Raw genomic sequence first — 22,063 nt, forward strand, 5'->3', positions numbered from 1 at the left:
GTGATTCCCAAAGCCCAAAAAAAGTCTGCGGGCTATAGAGCTTTTTCATTTCGGGCTCCAGTACTCTGGAATGCCCTCCCGGTAACAGTTCGAGATGCCACCTCAGTAGAAGCATTTAAGTCTCACCTTAAAACTCATTTGTATACTCTAGCCTTTAAATAGACTCCCTTTTTAGACCAGTTGATCTGCCGTTTCTTTTCTTTTTCTTCTATGTCCCACTCTCCCTTGTGGAGGGAGTCCGGTCCGATCCGGTGGCCATGTACTGCTTGCCTGTGTATCGGCTGGGGACATCTCTGCGCTGCTGATCCGCCTCCGCTTGGGATGGTTTCCTGCTGGCTCCGCTGTGAACGGGACTCTCGCTGCTGTGTTGGATCCGCTTTGGACTGGACTCTCGCGACTGTGTTGGATCCATTATAGATTGAACTTTCACAGTATCATGTTAGACCCGCTCGACATCCATTGCTTTCCTCCTCTCCAAGGTTCTCATAGTCATCATTGTCACCGACGTCCCACTGGGTGTGAGTTTTTCCTTGCCCTTATGTGGGCCTACCGAGGATGTCGTAGTGGTTTGTGCAGCCCTTTGAGACACTAGTGATTTAGGGCTGTATAAGTAAACATTGATTGATTGATTGACTTTTGTTAGTGTTTTTCTACTATTTAGAATGCATGAAAAAATCGTTTTTGTCCCACATAAGTATTGTGAATTATAGACAATTAAAAAAAAAAAAAAAGTGCATTTCCCCTTTAAAATAATACGATGTATTATTATTATGTGTCTCTCCTTAGTTCCTATATGATGACGGGAATATGTCGCCATAGCGCTCGCAGTCATAACGACATCACAATCGCACCTTTGTCGTTCCTCATCGTGGTCGTCAGCCTTTGCGTGCCTTCTTGTTTTTATTATCGCCACGTCACCGTGAGGGGGCGGTGTCGTCATCATCCTCAGGTACTTCCGGCGGCTTCCATTCAGACCGCCCACAACGCCGTTTGCGTGAGGGTAAAAAGGCTGAAACGATGCGTTTCGTCGCTGTTTCTACCTAAAAATGTTCCTGTAATCGATCATTTAATGACTCATTGAAATATGATCATTAAACATTCATATTGTTTTTTTTTCTCAAATATATAATTTAGGAGTTCAATCAAGGCAAAAAGTTCCATTTAGGTCATTTTCTGGTTAACCTTCCTCTTGTGTTAGCTTTCTGTTACCATCTCTTATGTTAACGGGTCGGTTTTGACCCATGTTTTAAATCAGCTGTAAAATACACTAAAAACAATTATCTATCATCCAATTTGTTTCTCATCTCTTGGTTACCTCGTTAGGCTTCCTTATCCTTGAAAATATTGGTTTTAATATTTTTGGTTTGGGCCATTGGGCCTTTTTTTGTCAGTATACGCCTCGATTTCAATTTTTAAAAATGGTAAAACGAACCTCAAGAGAATCATATACATAAAAAAAAGGTTGTTGTGTTACCTAACTATTACTAAGGGGTATTAGAACACATCTCTTAAATAAATGTGTTTTATTTATTTTTTCATTTGAAGAATTTTAACTATAGTAACATCTATGGTGTTACGGGTCAATTTCGACCCATATATATTTACTTCAAGAAAAAGGCTAAAAAGTATTTTTTTCAGCAACAGAAATCCAACATCAAACAAACAACAACCAATCAAGCAAATGAAACCAAGAGAAATAGATTACTAGTTCCAAAACTAATAAAAAACAAAATCAGAGTGGCAAAAAGTGACACTTTTAGTGGCCGTCTTTTGTTTGTTTTTGTACAGGATAAGAAGGTAAAATGAGAATCCACTAAAGCTCACATGACTGGGAGAGGAGCTGGCTGTCAGTGTGTTCAGTTTTGGCTCTTATCATTGCTTTATCATCTTATTTTTAGAACTGGGTCGAAACCGACCCTAACAACACCAAGGGCATAATTTCTACCAGAGCATTTTATAATTTAGTGAAAAAAATTCAAATGTTTTATTTTGTTGACAAAGAGGTTCCTGACAAAGTCAAAAAGCTTTGATGCAAAAAAAAATAAATGTATGTGGTGTTTTTATGCATTTAAAAACTAAAACGGGTCGGTGGCGACCCTAACACAAGACGAAGGTTAAAGTGTGAATTGGTTGTTTATAATATTTGACTTTTTTAACAAAATGTCATAAAATACTCATTTGATTTTTTTTTTTTTGTTAGCATAAAGCTAAATCATCCAGATTTTACATTTTAGGTCATACACAAACACGTTTAAAGTCTTGTATTTTGTTTTTAGCATAATCATAAAATGATACAAACCATTGAAAACGTTGATATCAGATTAATTGGTTTGGGCAGTGCTGGCCTCGGTATCGCTCGACAGTCTGCAGTATCGGCCGGGCTGGTGGTAATGATAACAGTAGTGTGAACCTGTTTATAGTATTCGACTTTTTTGACAAATGTCATAAAATACTGATTTGATTTTTTTTTGTTAGCTTAAAGGTATATCATCAACATTTCTAAATATTTGTATGAAATATTTCAATCTGTATAGAATATCCTATTGATTTTTTTTTTTTAAATTGAACTCCTAAAATAAATGTGGTAATCAAAATGTAATTTATAAACAAAAAAGATGATCTGTAATAGTCCTGTATTTTGTTTTAATATAATCATAAAAAGTATAATAAAAAAATAAGTACAATAAGTATAATCCAAAAATCTAATCACGAAACCATTGAAAATGTTCAAATAAAATGTAGCGTTATAAGTATCGGCAGTGCTGGTCTTGGTATCGCTCAACAGTGTGCAGTATCGGCAGGACTCGTGGTAATAATAACGGTAGTGTGAACCAGTTGTTTATAATATTCCGACTTTTTTGACAATTGTCATAAAATACAGATTTTTTTGTTATCTTAAAGCTAAATCTTCAAAATTTCAAAATATATTCTTGAAATATTTAAATCTGTTCAGAATATCCTCGCGATTTTTTTTAAATTGAACTCCTAAAATAAATGTGGTTATCAAAATGTAATTTATACACAAACACGTTTATTGGTTAAAGTCCTGTATTTTGTTTTGACTACAATCATAAAAAGTAACATCAAAAATGAATGTAATCCAAAAATATAATCACGAAACCATTGAAAATGTTCAAAATCAAATGTATCGGTATAAGTATCCGCAGTGTTGGCCTTGGTATCGCTCGACAGTGTGCAGTATCGGCCGGGCTAAAAATAACGGTAGTGTGAACCAGTTGTATAATAATCGACATTTTTGACAAATATCATAAAAGACAGATTTTTTTTGTTAGCTTAAAGCTAAATCGTCAACATTTCAAAATAAAATAATTATGTTTTAATTTGTATAGAATATCCTCTTGATTTTTTTTTTAATTGAACTAAAATAAATGTGGTAATCAAAATGTAATTTATAAACATTTATCTGTAATAGTCCTGTATTTTGTTTTAATATAATCATCAAAAGTAACATCAAAAATGAATGTAATCCAAAAATATAATCACAAAACCATTGAAAATGTTCAAAATCAAATGTATCGGTATAAGTATCCGCAGTGTTAGCCTTGGTATCGCTCGACGGTGTGCAGTATCGGCCGGGCTAATAATAACGGTAGTGTGAACCAGTTGTATAATATTCGACATTTTTGACAAATATAAAAGACAGATTTTTTTTGTTAGCTTAAAGCTAAATCGTCAACATTTCAAAATATAATAATTATATGTTTTAATCTGTATAGAATATCCTCGCATTTTTTTAAACTCCTAAAATAATAAATATGGCTATCAAAATGTAACTCATACACAAGTTTATTGGTTAAAGTTCTGTATTTTGTTTTTACTATACTCATAAAAAGTATAATCAAAAATAATTATAATGAGTATATTCCAAAAATATAATGACGAAACCAATGAAAATGTTCAAATCAAATGTATAAGTATCGGCAGTGCTGGCCTTGGTATCGCTCGGCAGTGTGCAGTATCGGCCGGGTTAGTGGTAATAATAACAGTTGTGTGAACTAGTTTATAATATTCGACTTTTTTGACAAATGTCATAAAATACTGATTATATATATTTTTTATTAGCTCAAAGTAAATCATCAAATTTTCTAATTAAAATAATAAAATATTTCAATATGTTTAGAATATCATAATTTTTTTTTTTTAAATGAACTCCTAAAAAATGTTATCAAAAAGTAATTCATACAAGTTTATTGGTTTAAGTCCTGTTTTTTGTTTTACTATAATCATAAAAAGTATAATAAAAAATATAAGTATAATCAAAAACCATTGAAAATGTGGAACTGTGTATTGGTATCGGCAGTGCTGGCCTTGGTATCGCTCGACGGTGTGCAGTATCGGCCGGGCTAGTGGTAATAATAACAGTTGTTCGAATTTTTTGACAAATGTCATAAAATACTGATTATATACATTTTTTGTATTAGCTCAAAGTAAATCATCAAATTTTCAAATTAAAATAATGAAATATTTCAATCTGTTTAGAATATCATCATAATTGTTTTTTTTTTTTAAATGAACTCCTAAAAAATGTCGTTATCAAAAAGTAATTCATACAAGTTTATTGGTTGAAGTCCTTTTTTTTGTTTTACTATAGTCATAAAAAGTATAATAAAAAATAAGTATAAGTATAATCAAAAACCATTGAAAATGTTTTGGTATCGGCAGTGCTGGCCTTGGTATCGCTCGACGGTGTGCAGTATCGGCCGGGCTCGTGGTAATAATAACAGTTGTTCGGCTTTTTTGACAAATGTCATAAAATACTGATTATATACATATTTTTTATTAGCTCAAAGTAAATCATCAAATTTTCAAATTAAAATAATGAAATATTTCAATCTGTTTAGAATATCATCATAATTGTTTTTTTTTTTTAAATGAACTCCTAAAAAATGTTGTTATCAAAAAGTAATTCAGACAAGTTTATTGGTTGAAGTTCTGTTTTTTGTTTTACTATAATCATAAAAAGTATAATAAAAAATATAAGTATAATCAAAAACCATTGAAAATGTGGAACTGTGTATTGGTATCGGCAGTGCTGGCCTTGGTATCGCTCGAAGGTGTGCAGTATTGGCCGGGCTAGTGGTAATAATAACAGTTGTTCGACTTTTTTGACAAATGTCATAAAATACTGATTATATATATATTTTTTATTAGCTCAAATTAAATCATCAAATTTTCAAATTAAAATAATGAAATATTTCAATCTGTTTAGAATATCATCATAATTGTTTTTTTTGTAAATGAAGTCCTAAAAAATGTCGTTATCAAAAAGTAATTCATACAAGTTTATTGGTTGAAGTCTTGTTTTTTGTTTTACTATAATCATAAAAAGTATAGTAAAAAATAAGTATAAGTATAATCAAAAACCATTGAAAATGTGGAACTGTGTATTGGTATCGGCAGTGCTGGCCTTGGTATCGCTCGACGGTGTGCAGTATCGGCCGGGCTCGTGGTAATAATAACAGTTGTGTGAACTAGTTTATAATATTTTTATTAGCTCAAAGTAAATCATCAAATTTTCAAATTAAAATAATGAAATATTTCAATCTGTTTAGAATATCATCATAATTGTTTTTTTTTTTAAATGAACTCCTAAAAAATGTTATCAAAAAGTAATTCATACAAGTTTATTGGTTGAAGTCCTGTTTTTTGTTTTACTATAGTCATAAAAAGTATAATAAAAAATAAGTAAGTATAATCAAAAACCATTGAAAATGTTGAACTGTTTATTGGTATCGGCAGTGCTGGCCTTGGTATCGCTCGACGGTGTGCAGTATCGGCCGGGCTCGTGGTAATAATAACAGTTGTTCGACTTTTTTGACAAATGTTATAAAATACTGATTATATATATATTTTTTTATTAGCTCAAAGTAAATCATCAAATTTTCAAATTAAAATAATGAAATATTTCAATCTGTTTAGAATATCATCATAATTGTTTTTTTTTTTAATGAAGTCCTAAAAAATGTTATCAAAAAGTAATTCATACAAGTTTATTGGTTGAAGTCCTGTTTTTTGTTTTACTATAATCATAAAAAGTATAATAAAACATAAGTATAAGTATAATCAAAAAACATTGAAAATGTTGACCTGTGTATTGGTATCGGCAGTGCTGGCCTTGGTATCGCTCGACAGTGTGCAGTATCGGCCGGGCTAGTGGTAATAATAACAGTTGTTCGACTTTTTTGACAAATGTCATAAAATACTGATTATATATTTTTTTTATTAGCTCAAAGTAAATCATCGAATTTTCAAATTAAAATAATGAAATCTGTTTAGAATATCATCATAATTGTTTTTTTTTTTTTAAATGAACTCCTAAAAAATGTTATTAAAAAGTAATTCATACAAGTTTATTGGTTGAAGTCCTTTTTTTTGTTTTACTATAATCATAAAAAGTATAATAAAAAATAAGTACAAGTATAATCAAAAACCATTGAAAATGTTGAACTGTGTATTGGTATCGGCAGTGCTGGCCTTGTTATCGCTCGACGGTGTGCAGTATCGGCCGGGCTCGTGGTAATAATAACAGTTGTTCGACTTTTTTGACAAATGTCATCAAATACTGATTATATATATATTTTTTTTTATTAGCTCAAAGTAAATCATCAAATTTTCAAATTAAAATAATGAAATCTGTTTAGAATATCATCATAATTTTTTTTTTTTTTTAAATGAACTCCTAAAAAATGTCGTTGTCAAAAAGTAATTCATACAAGTTTATTTTTGTTTTACTATAATCATAAAAAGTATAATAAAAAAATAAGTATAAGTATAATCAAAAACCATTGAAAATGTTTTGGTATCGGGAGTGCTGGCCTTGGTATCGCTCGACAGTGTGCAGTATCGGCCGGGCTAGTGGTAATAATAACAGTTGTGTGAACTAGTTTATAATCGACTTTTTTTGACAAATGTCATAAAATACTGATTATATATATATCTTTTATTAGTTCAAAGTAAATCATCGAATTTTCAAATTAAAATAATGAAATCTGTTTAGAATATCATCAAAATTGTTTTTTTTTTTAAATGAACTCCTAAAAAATGTTATCAAAAAGTAATTCATACAAGTTTATTGGTTGAAGTCCTGTTTTTTGTTTTACTATAATCATAAAAAGTATAATAAAAAATATAAGTATAATCAAAAACCATTGAAAATGTTTTGGTATCGGCAGTGCTGGCCTTGGTATCGCTCGATAGTGTGCAGTATCGGCCGGGCTAGTGGTAATAATAACAGTTGTGTGAACTAGTTTATAATCGACTTTTTTGACAAATGTCATAAAATACTGATTATATATATGTTTTATTAGCTCAAAGTAAAAAATCGAATTTTCAAATTAAAATAATGGAATCTGTTTAGAATATCATCATAATTGTTTTTTTTTTTTTAAATGAACTCCTAAAAAATGTTATCAAAAAGTAATTCTTACAAGTTTATTGGTTGAAGTCCTGTTTTTTGTTTTACTATAATCATAAAAAGTATAATAAAAAATATAAGTATAATCAAAAACCATTGAAAATGTGGAACTGTGTATTGGTATCGGCAGTGCTGGCCTTGGTATCGCTCGACGGTGTGCAGTATCGGCCGGGCTAGTGGTAATAATAACAGTTGTTCGACTTTTTGGACAAATGTCATAAAATACTGATTATATATATATATTTTATTAGCTCAAAGTAAATCATCAAATTTTCAAATTAAAATAATGAAATATTTCAATCTGTTTAGAATATCATCATAATTGTTTTTTTTTTTTTAAATTAACTCTTAAAAATGTTATCAAAAAGTAATTCATACAAGTTCATTGGTTGAAGTCCTGTTTTTTGTTTTACTATAATCATAAAAAGTATAATAAAAAATATAAGTATAATCAAAAACCATTGAAAATGTTGAACTGTGTATTGGTATCGGCAGTGCTGGCCTTGGTATCGCTCGACGGTGTGCAGTATCGGCCGGGCTAGTGGTAATAATAACAGTTGTGTGAACTAGTTTATAATATTTGACTTTTTTGACAAATGTCATAAAATACTGACTATATATATATATGTTTTATTTGCTCAAAGTAAATCATCGAATTTTCAAATTAAAATAATGAAATCTGTTTAGAATATCATCGTAATTGTTTTTTTTTTTTAAATGAACTCCTAAAAAATGTCGTTATCAAAAAGTAATTCATACAAGTTTATTGGTTGAAGTCCTGTTTTTTGTTTTACTATAATCATAAAAAGTATGATAAAAAATATAAGTATAATCAAAAACCATTGAAAATGTTTTGGTATCGGCAGTGCTGGCCTTGGTATCGCTCGACGGTGTGCAGTATCGGCCGGGCTCGTGGTAATAATAACAACAGTTGTTCGACTTTTTGGACAAATGTCATAAAATACTGATTATATATATATGTTTTATTAGCTCGTAATAATAACAACAGTTGTTCGACTTTTTGGACAAATGTCATAAAATACTGATTATATATATATGTTTTATTAGCTCAAAGTAAATCATCAAATTTTCAAATTAAAATAATGAAATCTGTTTAGAATATCATCATTGTTTTTTTTTTTTTTAAATGAACTCCTAAAAATGTCGTTGTCAAAAAGTAATTCATACAAGTTTATTGGTTGAAGTCCTGTTTTTTGTTTTACTATAATCATAAAAAGTATAATAAAAAATAAGTTTAAGTATAATCAAAAACCATTGAAAATGTTTTGGTATCGGCAGTGCTGGCCTTGGTATCGCTCGACGGTGTGCAGTATCGGCCGGGCTAGTGGTAATAATAACAGTTGTTCGACTTTTTTGACAAATGTCATAAAATACTGATTATATGTATATTTTTTATTAGCTCAAAGTAATTCAAAGAATTTTCAAATTAAAATTTAGAATTATTTCAATCTGTTTATAACATCATCATATATATTTTTTTTTAATTAACTCTTAAAAATGTTATCAAAAAGTAATTCATACAAGTTCATTGGTTGAAGTCCTGTTTTTTGTTTTACTATAATCATAAAAAGTATAATAAAAATATAAGTATAGTCAAAAACCATTGAAAATGTTGAACTGTGTATTGGTATCGGCAGTGCTGGCCTTGGTATCGCTCGACGGTGTGCAGTATCGGCCAGGCGAGCGGGATAGCGGTAACAACCGCGTGGCACTCGGGGGTCACGAGCCGCCAGGATGGGCTCGGCGAGGCGGGGCCTGCTGCTCACATTTCCGGCGCAGTGACACCTTCCGCCCGGCCTCCGCCGATCTACAAAGCTCGGCCTCTCCACGAGCGGCGGCATCCATGTTACTTGTAGATCCACGAACGGGGGCGGGGCCTACCTCGCCGTCTCAGCATCCTTCCACAAGTGGGAGGTGAAAAAAAAAAAAAAAGCCAGAAGCCCAAACAAGTTTATTTTCCGCGACGACGTTGATGAAAAAAAGCGATGTTTGACGAACGCTTGCTAAGATGATAACTTAGCCCGCCCGGCTTGTGGCGAAAGTGCGCGGAAAAAAAGGTTGCTCCGCCATGGCGAGCGGGGTGGCTTCCAAAGTGAAGCGGAGGAAGAAGGGCAAAGAGTATAAGAGCAGGACCGTCCACGCCAACGCCGGGACGGGGGAGGAGAAGCAGGCGGGCTACGCCGACAACCGGATCAAGACCACCAAGTACACGCTGCTCTCCTTCCTGCCCAAAAACCTCTTCGAGCAGTTCCACCGCTTCGCCAACGTCTACTTCGTCTTCATCGCCCTCCTCAACTTCGTCCCGCTGGTTAACGCCTTCCAGCCCGAGCTGGCGCTGGCCCCGGTGGTCTTCATCCTGTCCGTCACCGCCATCAAGGACCTGTGGGAGGACTACCGGAGGCACCGCTCGGACCAGGAGATCAACCACATGGACTGCCTGGTCTACGCCAGGTAAGCACGTTTTTTTTTAGCTGCCGCTTTCTGGACGTGGGTTTGTTTACTTTGGACCCCAAGACTTTGGCGACTATGTCGTGTGAAAACCTTTCAAGCGTGGCAACAAAACAAAACATCATTAATTATTTTTCAATCCAATCCACTTTATTTATATAGCACATTTAAACAACAATAACGTTTCCAAAGTGCTGCACGGCCATGTTAAAAACAATTGTAAAAATAAATAAATAAAATAAAATGTTAAAAAAAGTATAATCTTGAAAATATTGGTTTTGATATTTTTGGTTTGGGCCATTGGGCCTTTTTTTTGTCAGTATACGCTTCGATTTCCATCCATTTTCTACCGCTTATTCCCTTTCGGGGTCCGAGTGTAGTGGGTGGGAGGTATTGTAAATAATAGCTAGCAGTTTTGCTGGACTTTTCTCTGACACCACCACCAGAGAGTCTAGCTGTGCATGCATATGGTTAGAAAAATAGTGACAGAGAATATGGACAATTCAACCCTTAACTCAACAATGAGTAGATGAGTGTTATGTGTAAATAAATGAACACTGAAATTCAACTATCCAAATTCAAGTATTTATTTATATACATATATATATATATACACACATATATATATATATATATATATATATATATATATATACACATATATATACATACATACATATATATATATATATATATATATATATATATATATATATATATATATATATATATATATATATATATATATATATATACATACACATATATCCATCCATCCATCCATGTACTACCGCTTATTCCCTTTTTTGGGGTCGCGGGGGGCGCTGGCGCCTATCTCAGCTACAATCGGGCGGAAGGCGGGGTGCACCCTGGACAAGTCGCCACCTCATCGCAGGGCCAACACAGACAACACTCACACTCACATTCACACACTAGGGCCAATTTAGTGTTGCCAATCAACCTATCCCCAGGTGCATGTCTTTGGAGGTGGGAGGAGGTGAAACTTTACTATGGATCACAGCGGTCAAGCGTACATGGTTCCCGACTAAATGTCAACCAGCAGTTTTCGGTGAGAAAATTGTGGTAAAAAGTCGCCACTTACCCGGGATCAGCTGAGCTTGTGCCGTCCGTACAGCTGCCGTCGACTTCCATCAGACACTGGCGTCAACACACCCGTGGATACACCCTTCCGACTATCCGGTACTGTTAAACTCACTAAAACACTAGCAACACAACAGAAAGATAAGGGATTTCCCAGAATTATCCTAGTAAATGTGTCTAAAAACATCTGAATCTGTCCCAATGCAATCGTGTATTTTTTTTTAACTTTATTTTCCATCCATCCATTTATCTACCGCTTATTCCCTTCCGGGGTCGCGGGGGGCGCTGGCGCCTATCTCAGCTACAATCGGGCGGAAGGCGGGGTACACCCTGGACAAGTCGCCACCTCATCGCAGGGCCAACACAGATAGACAGACAACATTCACACTCACATTCACACACTAGGGCCAATTTAGTGTTGCCAATCAACCTATCCCCAGGTGCATGTCTTTGGAAGTGGGAGGAAGCCGGAGTACCCGGAGGGAACCCACGCAGTCACGGGGAGAACATGCAAACTCCCCACAGAAAGATCCCGAGCCTGGATTTGAACCCAGGACTGCAGGACCTTCGTATTGTGAGGCAGACGCACTAACCCCTCTGCCACCGTGAAGCCCAATTGTAAAAATAAATAAATAAAATAAAAAAATAAAAAAAAGTATAGTCTTGAAAATATTGGTTTTAATATTTTTGGTTTGGGCCACAACGCCATTTGCGTGAGGGTAAAAAGGCTGAAACGATGCGTTTCGTCGCTGTTTCTACCTAAAAATGTTCCTGTAATCGATCATTTAATGACTCATTGAAATATGATCATTAAAAATTCATATTGTTTTTTTTTCTCAAATATATAATTTAGGAGTTCAATCAAGGCAAAAAGTTCCATTTAGGTCATTTTCTGGTTAACCTTCCTCTTGTGTTAACTTTCTGTTACCATCTCTTATGTTAACGGGTCGGTTTTGACCCATGTCTTAAATCAGCTGTAAAATACACTAAAAACAATGATCTATCATCCAATTTGTTTCTCATCTCTTGGTTACCTCGTTAGGCTTCCTTATCCTTGAAAATATTGGTTTTAATATTTTTGGTTTGGGCCATTGGGCCTTTTTTTGTCAGTATAGCCCTCAATTTCAATTTTTAAAGATGGTAAAACGAACCTCAAGAGAATCATATACATAAAAAAAAAGGTTGTTGTGTTACCTAACTATTACTAAGGGGTATTAGAACACATCTCTTAAATAAATGTGTTTTATTTATTTTTTCATTTTAAGAATTTTAACTATAGTAACATCTATGGTGTTACGGGTCAATTTTGACCCATATATATTTACTTCAAGAAAAAGGCTAAAAAGTATTTTTTTCAGCAACAGAAATCCAACATCAAACAAACAACAACCAATCAAGAGAATGAAACCAAGAGAAATAGATTACTAGTTCCAAAAGTAATAAAAAAACAAAATCAGAGTGGCAAAAAGTGACACTTTTAGTGTCCGTCTTTTGTTTGTTTTTGTACAGGATAACAAGGTAAAATGAGAATCCACTAAAGCTCACATGATTGGGAGAGGAGCTGGCTGTCAGTGTGTTCAGTTTTGGCTCTTATCATTGCTTTATCATCTTATTTTTAGAACTGGGTCGAAACCGACCCTAACAACACCAAGGGCATAATTTCTACCAGAGCATGTTATAATTTAGTGAAAAAAATTAAAATGTTTTATTTTGTTGACAAAGAGGTTCCTGACAAAGTCAAAAAGCTTTGATGCAAAAAATAACTGCTCCACCAATGATTGAATAAAAACAAAAAATAAATAAATATAAAAACAAATATGATTAAAAACTATTTTAAAGGGTAAAATCAATTAAAACAGTAAAATAGAAATCAACTCACGTAGTGTTAAAAGCCAAAGAATAAAAGTGGGTCTTAAGACGAGACTTAAAACACTCCACTGTGGAAGCAGTTTGAACATGGAGCGGCAGAGTGTTCCAGAGCTTAGGGCCGACCACAGAGAAGGCCCTGTCTCCCCTGGTCTTAAGTCTGGTCTTGGGCACCACGAGCTGGAACTGGCTCTCGGACCTCAGAGCGCGCGCAGGAATGTAAATTTGGATAAGGTCCGAGATATATTGAGGTCGAAATTATTATTAATAATACAAGGGAATAAGCGGTAGAAAATTGATGGATGGATGAATTGTAATATTCAAGTTCCTAGGAGTCTTGTTCACGAGTGGGGGAAGAGTGGATCGTGAGATCGACAGGCGGATCGGTGCGGCGTCTTCAGTAATGCGGACGTTGTACCGATCCGTTGTGGTGAAGAAGGAGCTGAGCCGGAAGGCAAAGCTCTCAATTTACCGGTCGATCTACGTTACCATCCTCACCTATGGTCTTGAGCTTTGGGTCATGACCGAAAGGATAAGATCACGGGTACAAGCGGCCCAAATGAGTTTCCTGGTCTCTCCTTTAGAGATAGGGTGAGAAGCTCTGCCATCCGGGAGGAACTCAAAGTAAAGCCGCTGCTCCTCCACATCGAGAGGAGCCAGATGAGGTGGTTCGGGCATCTGGTCAGGATGCCACCCGAACGCCTCCCTAGGGAGGTGTTTAGGGCACGTCCAACCGGTAGGAGGCCACGGGGAAGACCCAGGACACGTTGGGAAGACTATGTCTCCCGGCTGGCCTGGGAACGCCTCGGGATCCCCCGGGAAGAGCTAGACGAAGTGGCTGGGGAAAGGGAAATGGGACAACAAAAAAGGAGGATTACCTCCAAATTCTTCAGGACAACCTAAAACGTGTGTTCCAACAGGACAATGACCCCAAACACACGTCAAAAGTTGTAAAGGATTGGCCAATACAGGCCAGAATTAAGGTTTTAGAATGGACTTCCCAAAGACCTGACTTAAGTCCCATTGAGAACATGTGGACAATGCTAAAGAAACAAGTCCATGTCAGAAAACTAATAAATTTAGCTAAACTGCACCAATTCAAGCAGAAGCTTGTGGATGGCTACCAAAAGCGCCTTATTGCAGTGAAACGAAGTATGTGCTTCAATCACTCCATCACAAAAAAAATACATCAAGTCATCAAGTTTAAATCATCAAATAAATAAATTACATAGTAAATGAAATATTACTAAATCATGAAATAACAACGTTGTGAAATAAATTAATAATGAAATAATGAATAAAAACATGAAACGTACTAATTAAAAAATAAGTACTAAAAACATTAAATTATACTCAAACCATGAAATAATTACATGATGAACAAAGAAATAATTGATGTTGTGGAATAAATAACTAAAACATTTATACATGTATTTATTAAAATTTGTGAAACAATTAAATAATGAAATATTTAAATACGAAATTAAATAACTATTTCAATCGTAAAATAATTAAATTTTAAAAGATAAACAAAATTCATAAGAGTAATTATTAAATCTCGAAAAAATAATTAATAAAGGAAATATGAAATGATCACCTAAATCATTCAATAAATAACTAAATTGTAATATAGTTGAATCATGAAATATTTACTAAATCGTGAAATACAGAATTAAATTGATGAATAAGTCATAAAAACATTAAATTAGTCTTAAATCCTGAAATAATGAAATAATAAATGAAACACTTACTTAAATCTTGGAATAAATAACTAAAGGGTGAAACAATTAAATCATGAAATAAGTGCTTAAACCATGATATAATAATAATAATAATTTTTTAAATAATGAAACAAACTAAATAATTTTTAAATCATCAAATAAATAAATTACATAATACATGAAATATTACTAAAATCATGAAATATTACTTAAATCATGAAATAACGACATTATGAAAATAAATGAATCATGAAATAGTTAAAACATACATGAAATATGTACTATTTAAGAAAATAATAAAAACATTAAATTATACTTAAACCATGAAATAAAGAAGTAATAAAAAATGAAATAACTTAAGTCGTGGAATAAATAACAAAAAATCATGAAATATTTAAATACGAAATAAAATAATTTTTTAAAACGTGAAATAATTACATTTTAAAAGGAAAAAAAAATTCAATAATTCATTATCAAATCATGAAAAAATAAGTAATAAAGGAAAAATGAAATAATCACCTAAATCATGAAATAATGAACTAAATTGTGAAATAGTTGAATAATGAAATAATTACTAAATTGTGAAATAAATAATTGCATCGATAAATAAGTAATACAAATATTGAATAAGCCTTAAATCCTAAAATAATAAAACTAATAAACAATTACTTAAATCATGGAATAAATAACTAAATAGTGGAACAATTAAATCATGAAATAAGTACTTAAACCATGATATAATTTAAAAAAAATTAATAATGGAATGAACAAAATATTTTTTTAATCATCAAATAAATCAATTACATTATAAATGAAATATTACTTAAATCATGAAATATTACTTAAATCATGAAATAATGACATAGTGGAAATAAATAAATCATGAAATAATAAAACATGAAACATATGCTAAACAATAAAATAAGTATTAAAAACATTAAATTATACTTAAACCAGAAAATAAGTAATAAAACATGAAATAACTTAAGTCACAGAATAGATAACTAAATTGTGAAACACTGAAATCATGAAAAATTTAAATACAAAATGAAATAATTATCTAAATCGTGAAATAATTAAATTTGAAAAGATTTTTTTTTTTTTTACAAGAATAATTAATTATTAAATCACGGAAAAATATGTAATAAAGGAAACCTTAAATAATCACCTATATCATGAAATAAACAACTAAATTGTGAAATAGTTGAATACTGAAATAAATACTGAATTGTGAAATAAATAATTAAATCGATAAATAAGTAATAAAAACATGAAATAATCCTTAAATCCTGAAATAATAATAAATGAAACAATTACTTAAATCATGGAATAAATAATTAAATGGTGAAACAAATCATGAAATAAGTACTTTAACCATGAAATAATAAATTTTTGGAAATAATAAAATAGTCAAGAGTCATTATAAACTAAATCATTTTTAAATCATCAAACAAATAAATTACATACTAAATGAAATATTACCTAAATCATGAAATAACAACATTGTGAAATAATGTTGAAATTATACTTAAACCATGAAATTATTAAGTAATAAAAAATTAAATAACTTAAGTTGTTGAATAAATAACTAAATTGTAAAACAATAAGAAATTTAAAAGGTGCTTTAAACCATCAAATAAATCATTAAATTTTCAAATAATTAAATGAAATAATTAATAAAAACATGACATCATTTTTAAAACATTAAATAATGAAGTAACTAACAACTCAAATCATGAAATGTATAACTAAATTGTGAAATAAATGAATCATGGAATAGTTAATAAAAACATGAAATATATACTAAATCATGAAATAAATAAAACAATTAAATAAATATTTAAATCAATAAATAAACGTTTAAATTGTGAAACAATTCAATCTGGAAATTAGTACTGTACACAAACCATGAAATAGATAATTACATTTTGAAATGATTAAATAATAAAATAATCAATAAAATCAAAAACATTTCTAAATCACGAAATAAATAAGAAATTAACATTATATTTACTAAATTGCGAAGTAATGAATAACTAATTAAATATTGAAATCATTATTTAAATTGATATAAAAGTTTCAATTAATATCCACAATTTTACATAAAATAAACACATTTCATGAAAAAAATGATGTATTTACTTCCATTTTGATTATTTAAGTATTTATTTATTTTCTTCTGTTCCATTCAAACAAACAATACTATACCACACCCTTCTGCTTCTTTCAAACTAAAGTTATCCGCTGGTTGACAAATCGTTAAGTTAGTCACTTTGCATCATTCCTGTAATGAGGCGTCGCTAAATATATAGCTGACTCAGTCATTTATGACCAATACACACAAATGCAAAACAAAAGCTTTCCAAAAGCAGTTATGGACTGTTTGGATTGGGTGAGGTGGGAAATACCACAGATTCTGTTCTCCACCTGATGCCAAGTAAAGACAAATGATACTTTTTGACACGATATTACGCTTATTTCCTTTCAAAAAGTTGTGGTAAAAGTCGCAATGTTTTGGTTAAATTTTTTGGGAATACATTGAATCGACTTGCAAGTTTCTGAATGTCACTTTGGCAACTTTAAGTTGTGATTAGCTGTTACAAAGTCGGTCCTACGCCGTATGGCGACAATGACGACACTTAATGGCCTACTGAAATTAGATTTTCCATTCTATGTGTCATACTTGATCATTTCGCGATATTGCCATATTTTTGCTGAAAGGATTTAGTAGAGAACATCGACGATAAATTTCGCAACTTTTGGTCGCTAATAAAAAAAGGCCCTGCCTTTACCGGAAGTAGCAGACACATTGTTTACAATCATAGCCACCAGCAGCTAGAGCGATTCGGACCGAGAAAGCGACAATTTCCCCATTAATTTGAGCGAGGATGAAAGGTTCGTAGTGAGAGTGAAGAACTAGAAAAAAAAAAAGGCGAGGGCAGTGAGAGAGATTCAGATGTTATTAGACACGTTTACTAGGATCATTCTGGAAAATCCCTTATCTACCTATTGTGTTACTAGTTTTTAGTGAGATTATATGGTACCTGACAGTCGGAGGGGTGTGGTGACCGCCAGTGTCTCCGGTGGGAGGAGGTAATAGTCCGCAGCTGCAGGAGGACGCAAGCTCCCCTCATAACTACGGTAAGAGCCGACTTATTACCACAATTTCCTCACCGAAACCTGCCGGTTGACATGTGGTCGGGATCCATAGTAAAGCTTCACCTTCGGGGAATTTTAAACGAGGAAACCCTGTGTGTTTGTGTGGCTAAAGGCTAAAAGCTTCCTACCTCCATCTTTCTACTTTGACTTCTCCGTTATTAATTGAACAAATTGCAAAAGATTCAGCAACACAGATGTCCAGAATACTGTGTAATTATGCGATTAAAGCAGACTACTTATAGCTTGGATCGGGCTGGGAAAAAAAATGTCCGCTACAACCGTCCATCCATTTTCTACCGCTTATTCCCTTTTTGGGGCGGCGGGGGGCGCTGGCGCCTATCTCAGCTACAATCGGGCGGAAGGCGGGGTACACCCTGGACAAGTCGCCACCTCATCACAGGGCCAACACAGATAGACAGACAACATTCACACTCACATTCACACACTAGGGCCAATTTAGTGTTGCCAATCAACCTATCCCCAGGTGCATGTCTTTGGAGGTGGGAGGAGGTGAAACTTTACTATGGATCACAGCGGTCAAGCGTACATGGTTCCCGACTAAATGTCAAACAGCAGTTTTCGGTGAGAAAATTGTGGTAAAAAGTCGCCACTTACCCGGGATCAGCTGAGCTTGTGCCGTCCGTACAGCTGCCGTCGACTTCCATCAGACACTGGCGTCAACACACCCGTGGATACACCTTTCCGACTATCCGGTACTGTTAAACTCACTAAAACACTAGCAACACAATAGAAAGATAAGGGATTTCCCAGAATTATCCTAGTAAATGTGTCTAAAAACATCTGAATCTGTCCCAATGCAATCGTGTATTTTTTTTAAACTTGATTTTCCATCCATCCATTTTCTACCGCTTCTTCCCTTTCGGGGTGGCGGGGGGCGCTGGCGCCTATCTCAGCTACAATCGGGCGGAAGGCGGGGTACACCCTGGACAAGTCCCCACCTCATCGCATGGCCAACACAGATAGACAGACAACATTCACACTCACATTCACACACTAGGGCCAATTTAGTGTTGCCAATCAACCTATCCCCAGGTGCATGTCTTTGGAAGTGGGAGGAAGCCGGAGTACCCGGAGGGAACCCACGCATTCACGGGGAGAACATGCAAACTCCACACAGAAAGATCCCGAGCCTGGATTTGAATACAGGAACTTCGTATTGTGAGGCAGACGCACTAACCCCTCTGCCACCGTGAAGCCGCTACAACCGGTGACGTCAAATGCACGCGTCATCATACGCGCAACGTTTTCAACAAGACTCTTCGCGGGAAATTTTAAAATTGCAATTTAGTAAACTTAAAAGGACGTATTTGCATGTGTTGCAATGTTAATATTTCATCATTGATATATAAACTATCAGACTGCGTGGTCGGTAGTAGTGGGTTTCAGTAGGCCTTTTACATGACTGTGTACGGCAGGTGTGCCTAATGAAGAGTCCAGTGTAAGAGGTCACTGTGGTTCTCTCCCTGCAATGCCAACCTGCCCCCCCCCCCCCCACCCTCCGCCTGTTTTCTCTGTCGGCCGAGCTAATGAAAAGCGTGGCTGTGGTTGCGCGTACAGAGCATAATTCACGCTCATCAAAAGGCTCAGTGTTTTTCTCGGCGCCGCTATTTTAGCCTTCAGTTTGCCTCCAAGTTGCTCCGTCAGGGTCCACCATAATATCAAATACATACAGATTCTACACCAAAAATTCATAAAGTTATGATGAATAATGCTTTAACAAAGGGGTGTCCAAACTCCGGCCTGACTACGTCTTCAATTTGGCCCGGGAGACCCCAAGTGTGTAATAAGGAAACTCTCCCGCTTTGAGATTGCATAGGTTTTTAATAAGATGACAGTTTTGATACTGTGAGTAATTCAGATCAATGACCTTTGATTATGTTGTAGTTGGTAAAATGCGTAGCATTCACTTACATGACCCAAGGCAAAAAATCTTACCTAGTCAATGGTGCAAAAAAAAAAATAATAATCCAACTAACACAAAAGGTCAACCTGCTCGCTGAACTTTGTTGGCATTATAAAATATGTCAATGCATCATAAAAGAATTCCACCATTACAAAGCATGATAGGAAAAATGTAAAAGACCCTCCACACCATACTTGCCAGCCTTGAGACCTCCGATTTCGGGAGGTGGGGGGCGTGGCTGGGGGCGTGGTTAAGAGTCAAGTATTTCATATATAAGAAATACTTGACTTTCAGTGAATTCTAGCTATATCTATATATATATATTTAATATATATATATGTATACATATATATATATATATATATATGTGTATATATATGTATATATATATATATATATGTATATGTGTGTGTGTGTGTGTATATATATATGTATATGTGTGTGTATATATGTATGTATATGTGTGTGTGTGTATATATGTATATATATATGTGTGTGTGTATATATGTATATATATATGTGTGTGTGTATATATGTGCGTGTATATATGTATATATATGTGTGTGTATATATGTATATATATGTGTGTGTATATATGTATAATCATATGTGTGTATATATGTATGTATGTGTATATATATGTATGTATATATATGTGTATATATATATATGTATATGTGTATATATATATATATATATATATATATACATATATATATATATATATATATATATATATATATATATATATATGTATGTATATGTATAATGTGTGTGTATATGCAGAGTTTGCATTTTCTCCCCGTGAATGCGTGGGTTCCCTCCGGGTACTCCGGCTTCCTCCCACTTCCAAAGACATGCACCTGGGGATAGGTTGATTGGCAACACTAAATTGGCCCTAGTGTGTGAATGTGAGTGTGAATGTTGTCTGTCTATCTGTGTTGGCCCTGCGATGAGGTGGCGACTTGTCCAGGGTGTACTCCGCCTTCTGCCCGATTGTAGCTGAGATAGGCGCCAGCGCCCCCCGCGACCCCAAAAAAGGGAATAAGCGGTAGAAGATGGATGGATGGATAGTTTTTATCCTTTTTTTCGGTTGAATTTTAAAGAGTCGAAATTGAAGATAAACTATAATTCAATATTTAATTTTAATTTATTTCCTTATTTCTCTTCTTTTAAACCATTCTAATAAGTGTTTTTTTCCATCATTTATTCTCTACAAAAAACCTTCCGTAAAAGGAAAAAAAAAATTACGACGGAATGACAGACAGAAATACCCATTTATATATATATATATATATATATATATATATATATATATATATATATATATATATATATATTAAAGATAAATTGAGCAAATTGGCTATTTCTGGCAATTTATTTAAGTGTGTATCAAACTGGTAGCCCTTCCCATTAATCAGTACCCAAGAAGTAGCTCTTGGTTTCAAAAAGGTTGGTGACCCCTGGTATAAACAGTATAATGCTTATGTTCCTCGACTGCACTTAAATGTAGAATATATTTTCAATATATCTATATTATTCATATATTATATATATAATATATTATATTATTTATTATTATCATAGTTTATTGTGAGCGAACTGTGGAGCTGAATTTCTCTCAGGGATCAATAAAGTACATTTTATTCTATGTTGTATTCTATTCTATGTACAGTAGATGGCAGTATTGGCTTGTTTACGAGTCTCACGACATTGCTGAGTCAGGTCCGCATGGAGCTGGAGGGGGCTTGGCCTCCAGGTCCGCCTGAATTTTGGGAGATTTTCGGGACAAAATTTGTCCCTGGAGGTTTTCGGGAGAGGCGCTGAATTTCGGGAGTCTCCCAGAAAATCCGGGAGGGTTGGCAAGTATGCTCCACACTGATCCATGTTTGGCGCACTTTAGCTGCTTGAAACTTTAAGGAGGTCGTAAACGGAATCAAACAAGGTAGAAGTCAATCTTTTACATACTCTTAATATCCAATTATATTAATTATGTATCATTATAATAATATATGTACACACACATATGTATATGTATGTATGATAGTATGTACTGTATATGTATACGTGTATGGATGTGTGTATGTATATATATATCTATATATATATATATATATATATATATATATATATATATATATATATATATATATATATATAGATATATATATCTATATCAGTGACGTGCGGTGAGGTTCATGGCTGGTGAGGCACTGACTTCATCACAGTCAGATTGACAAACATATGAACCCTAGAGAGTATCTTATTCACCATTTGATTGGCAGCAGTTAACGGGTTATTGTTAAAAGGTCATACCAGCATTCTTTACACATACAAACTGTAGCACACAAAAAAGCACATTTAATAAAAAAAAAACGTTATGGTCTT

At 33.6% G+C, this 22,063-nt stretch overlaps 1 protein-coding gene across 1 annotated transcript in view; it reads left to right on the forward strand.

The window, feature by feature from the left end:
• Window positions 1-9,281: 9,281 nt before the first annotated feature.
• Window positions 9,282-22,063, forward strand: part of atp10a (ATPase phospholipid transporting 10A) — a 193,140-nt gene continuing 180,358 nt past the window's right edge. The window contains 1 exon segment of the mRNA XM_061887950.1: window positions 9,282-9,907. Coding sequence (XP_061743934.1) covers window positions 9,525-9,907 — 383 coding nt within the window. The 5' untranslated portion in view covers window positions 9,282-9,524.

This window comes from Nerophis ophidion, linkage group LG26 (assembly GCF_033978795.1).
Source record: "Nerophis ophidion isolate RoL-2023_Sa linkage group LG26, RoL_Noph_v1.0, whole genome shotgun sequence".
In the NCBI taxonomy this organism is placed as follows: domain Eukaryota; kingdom Metazoa; phylum Chordata; class Actinopteri; order Syngnathiformes; family Syngnathidae; genus Nerophis; species Nerophis ophidion.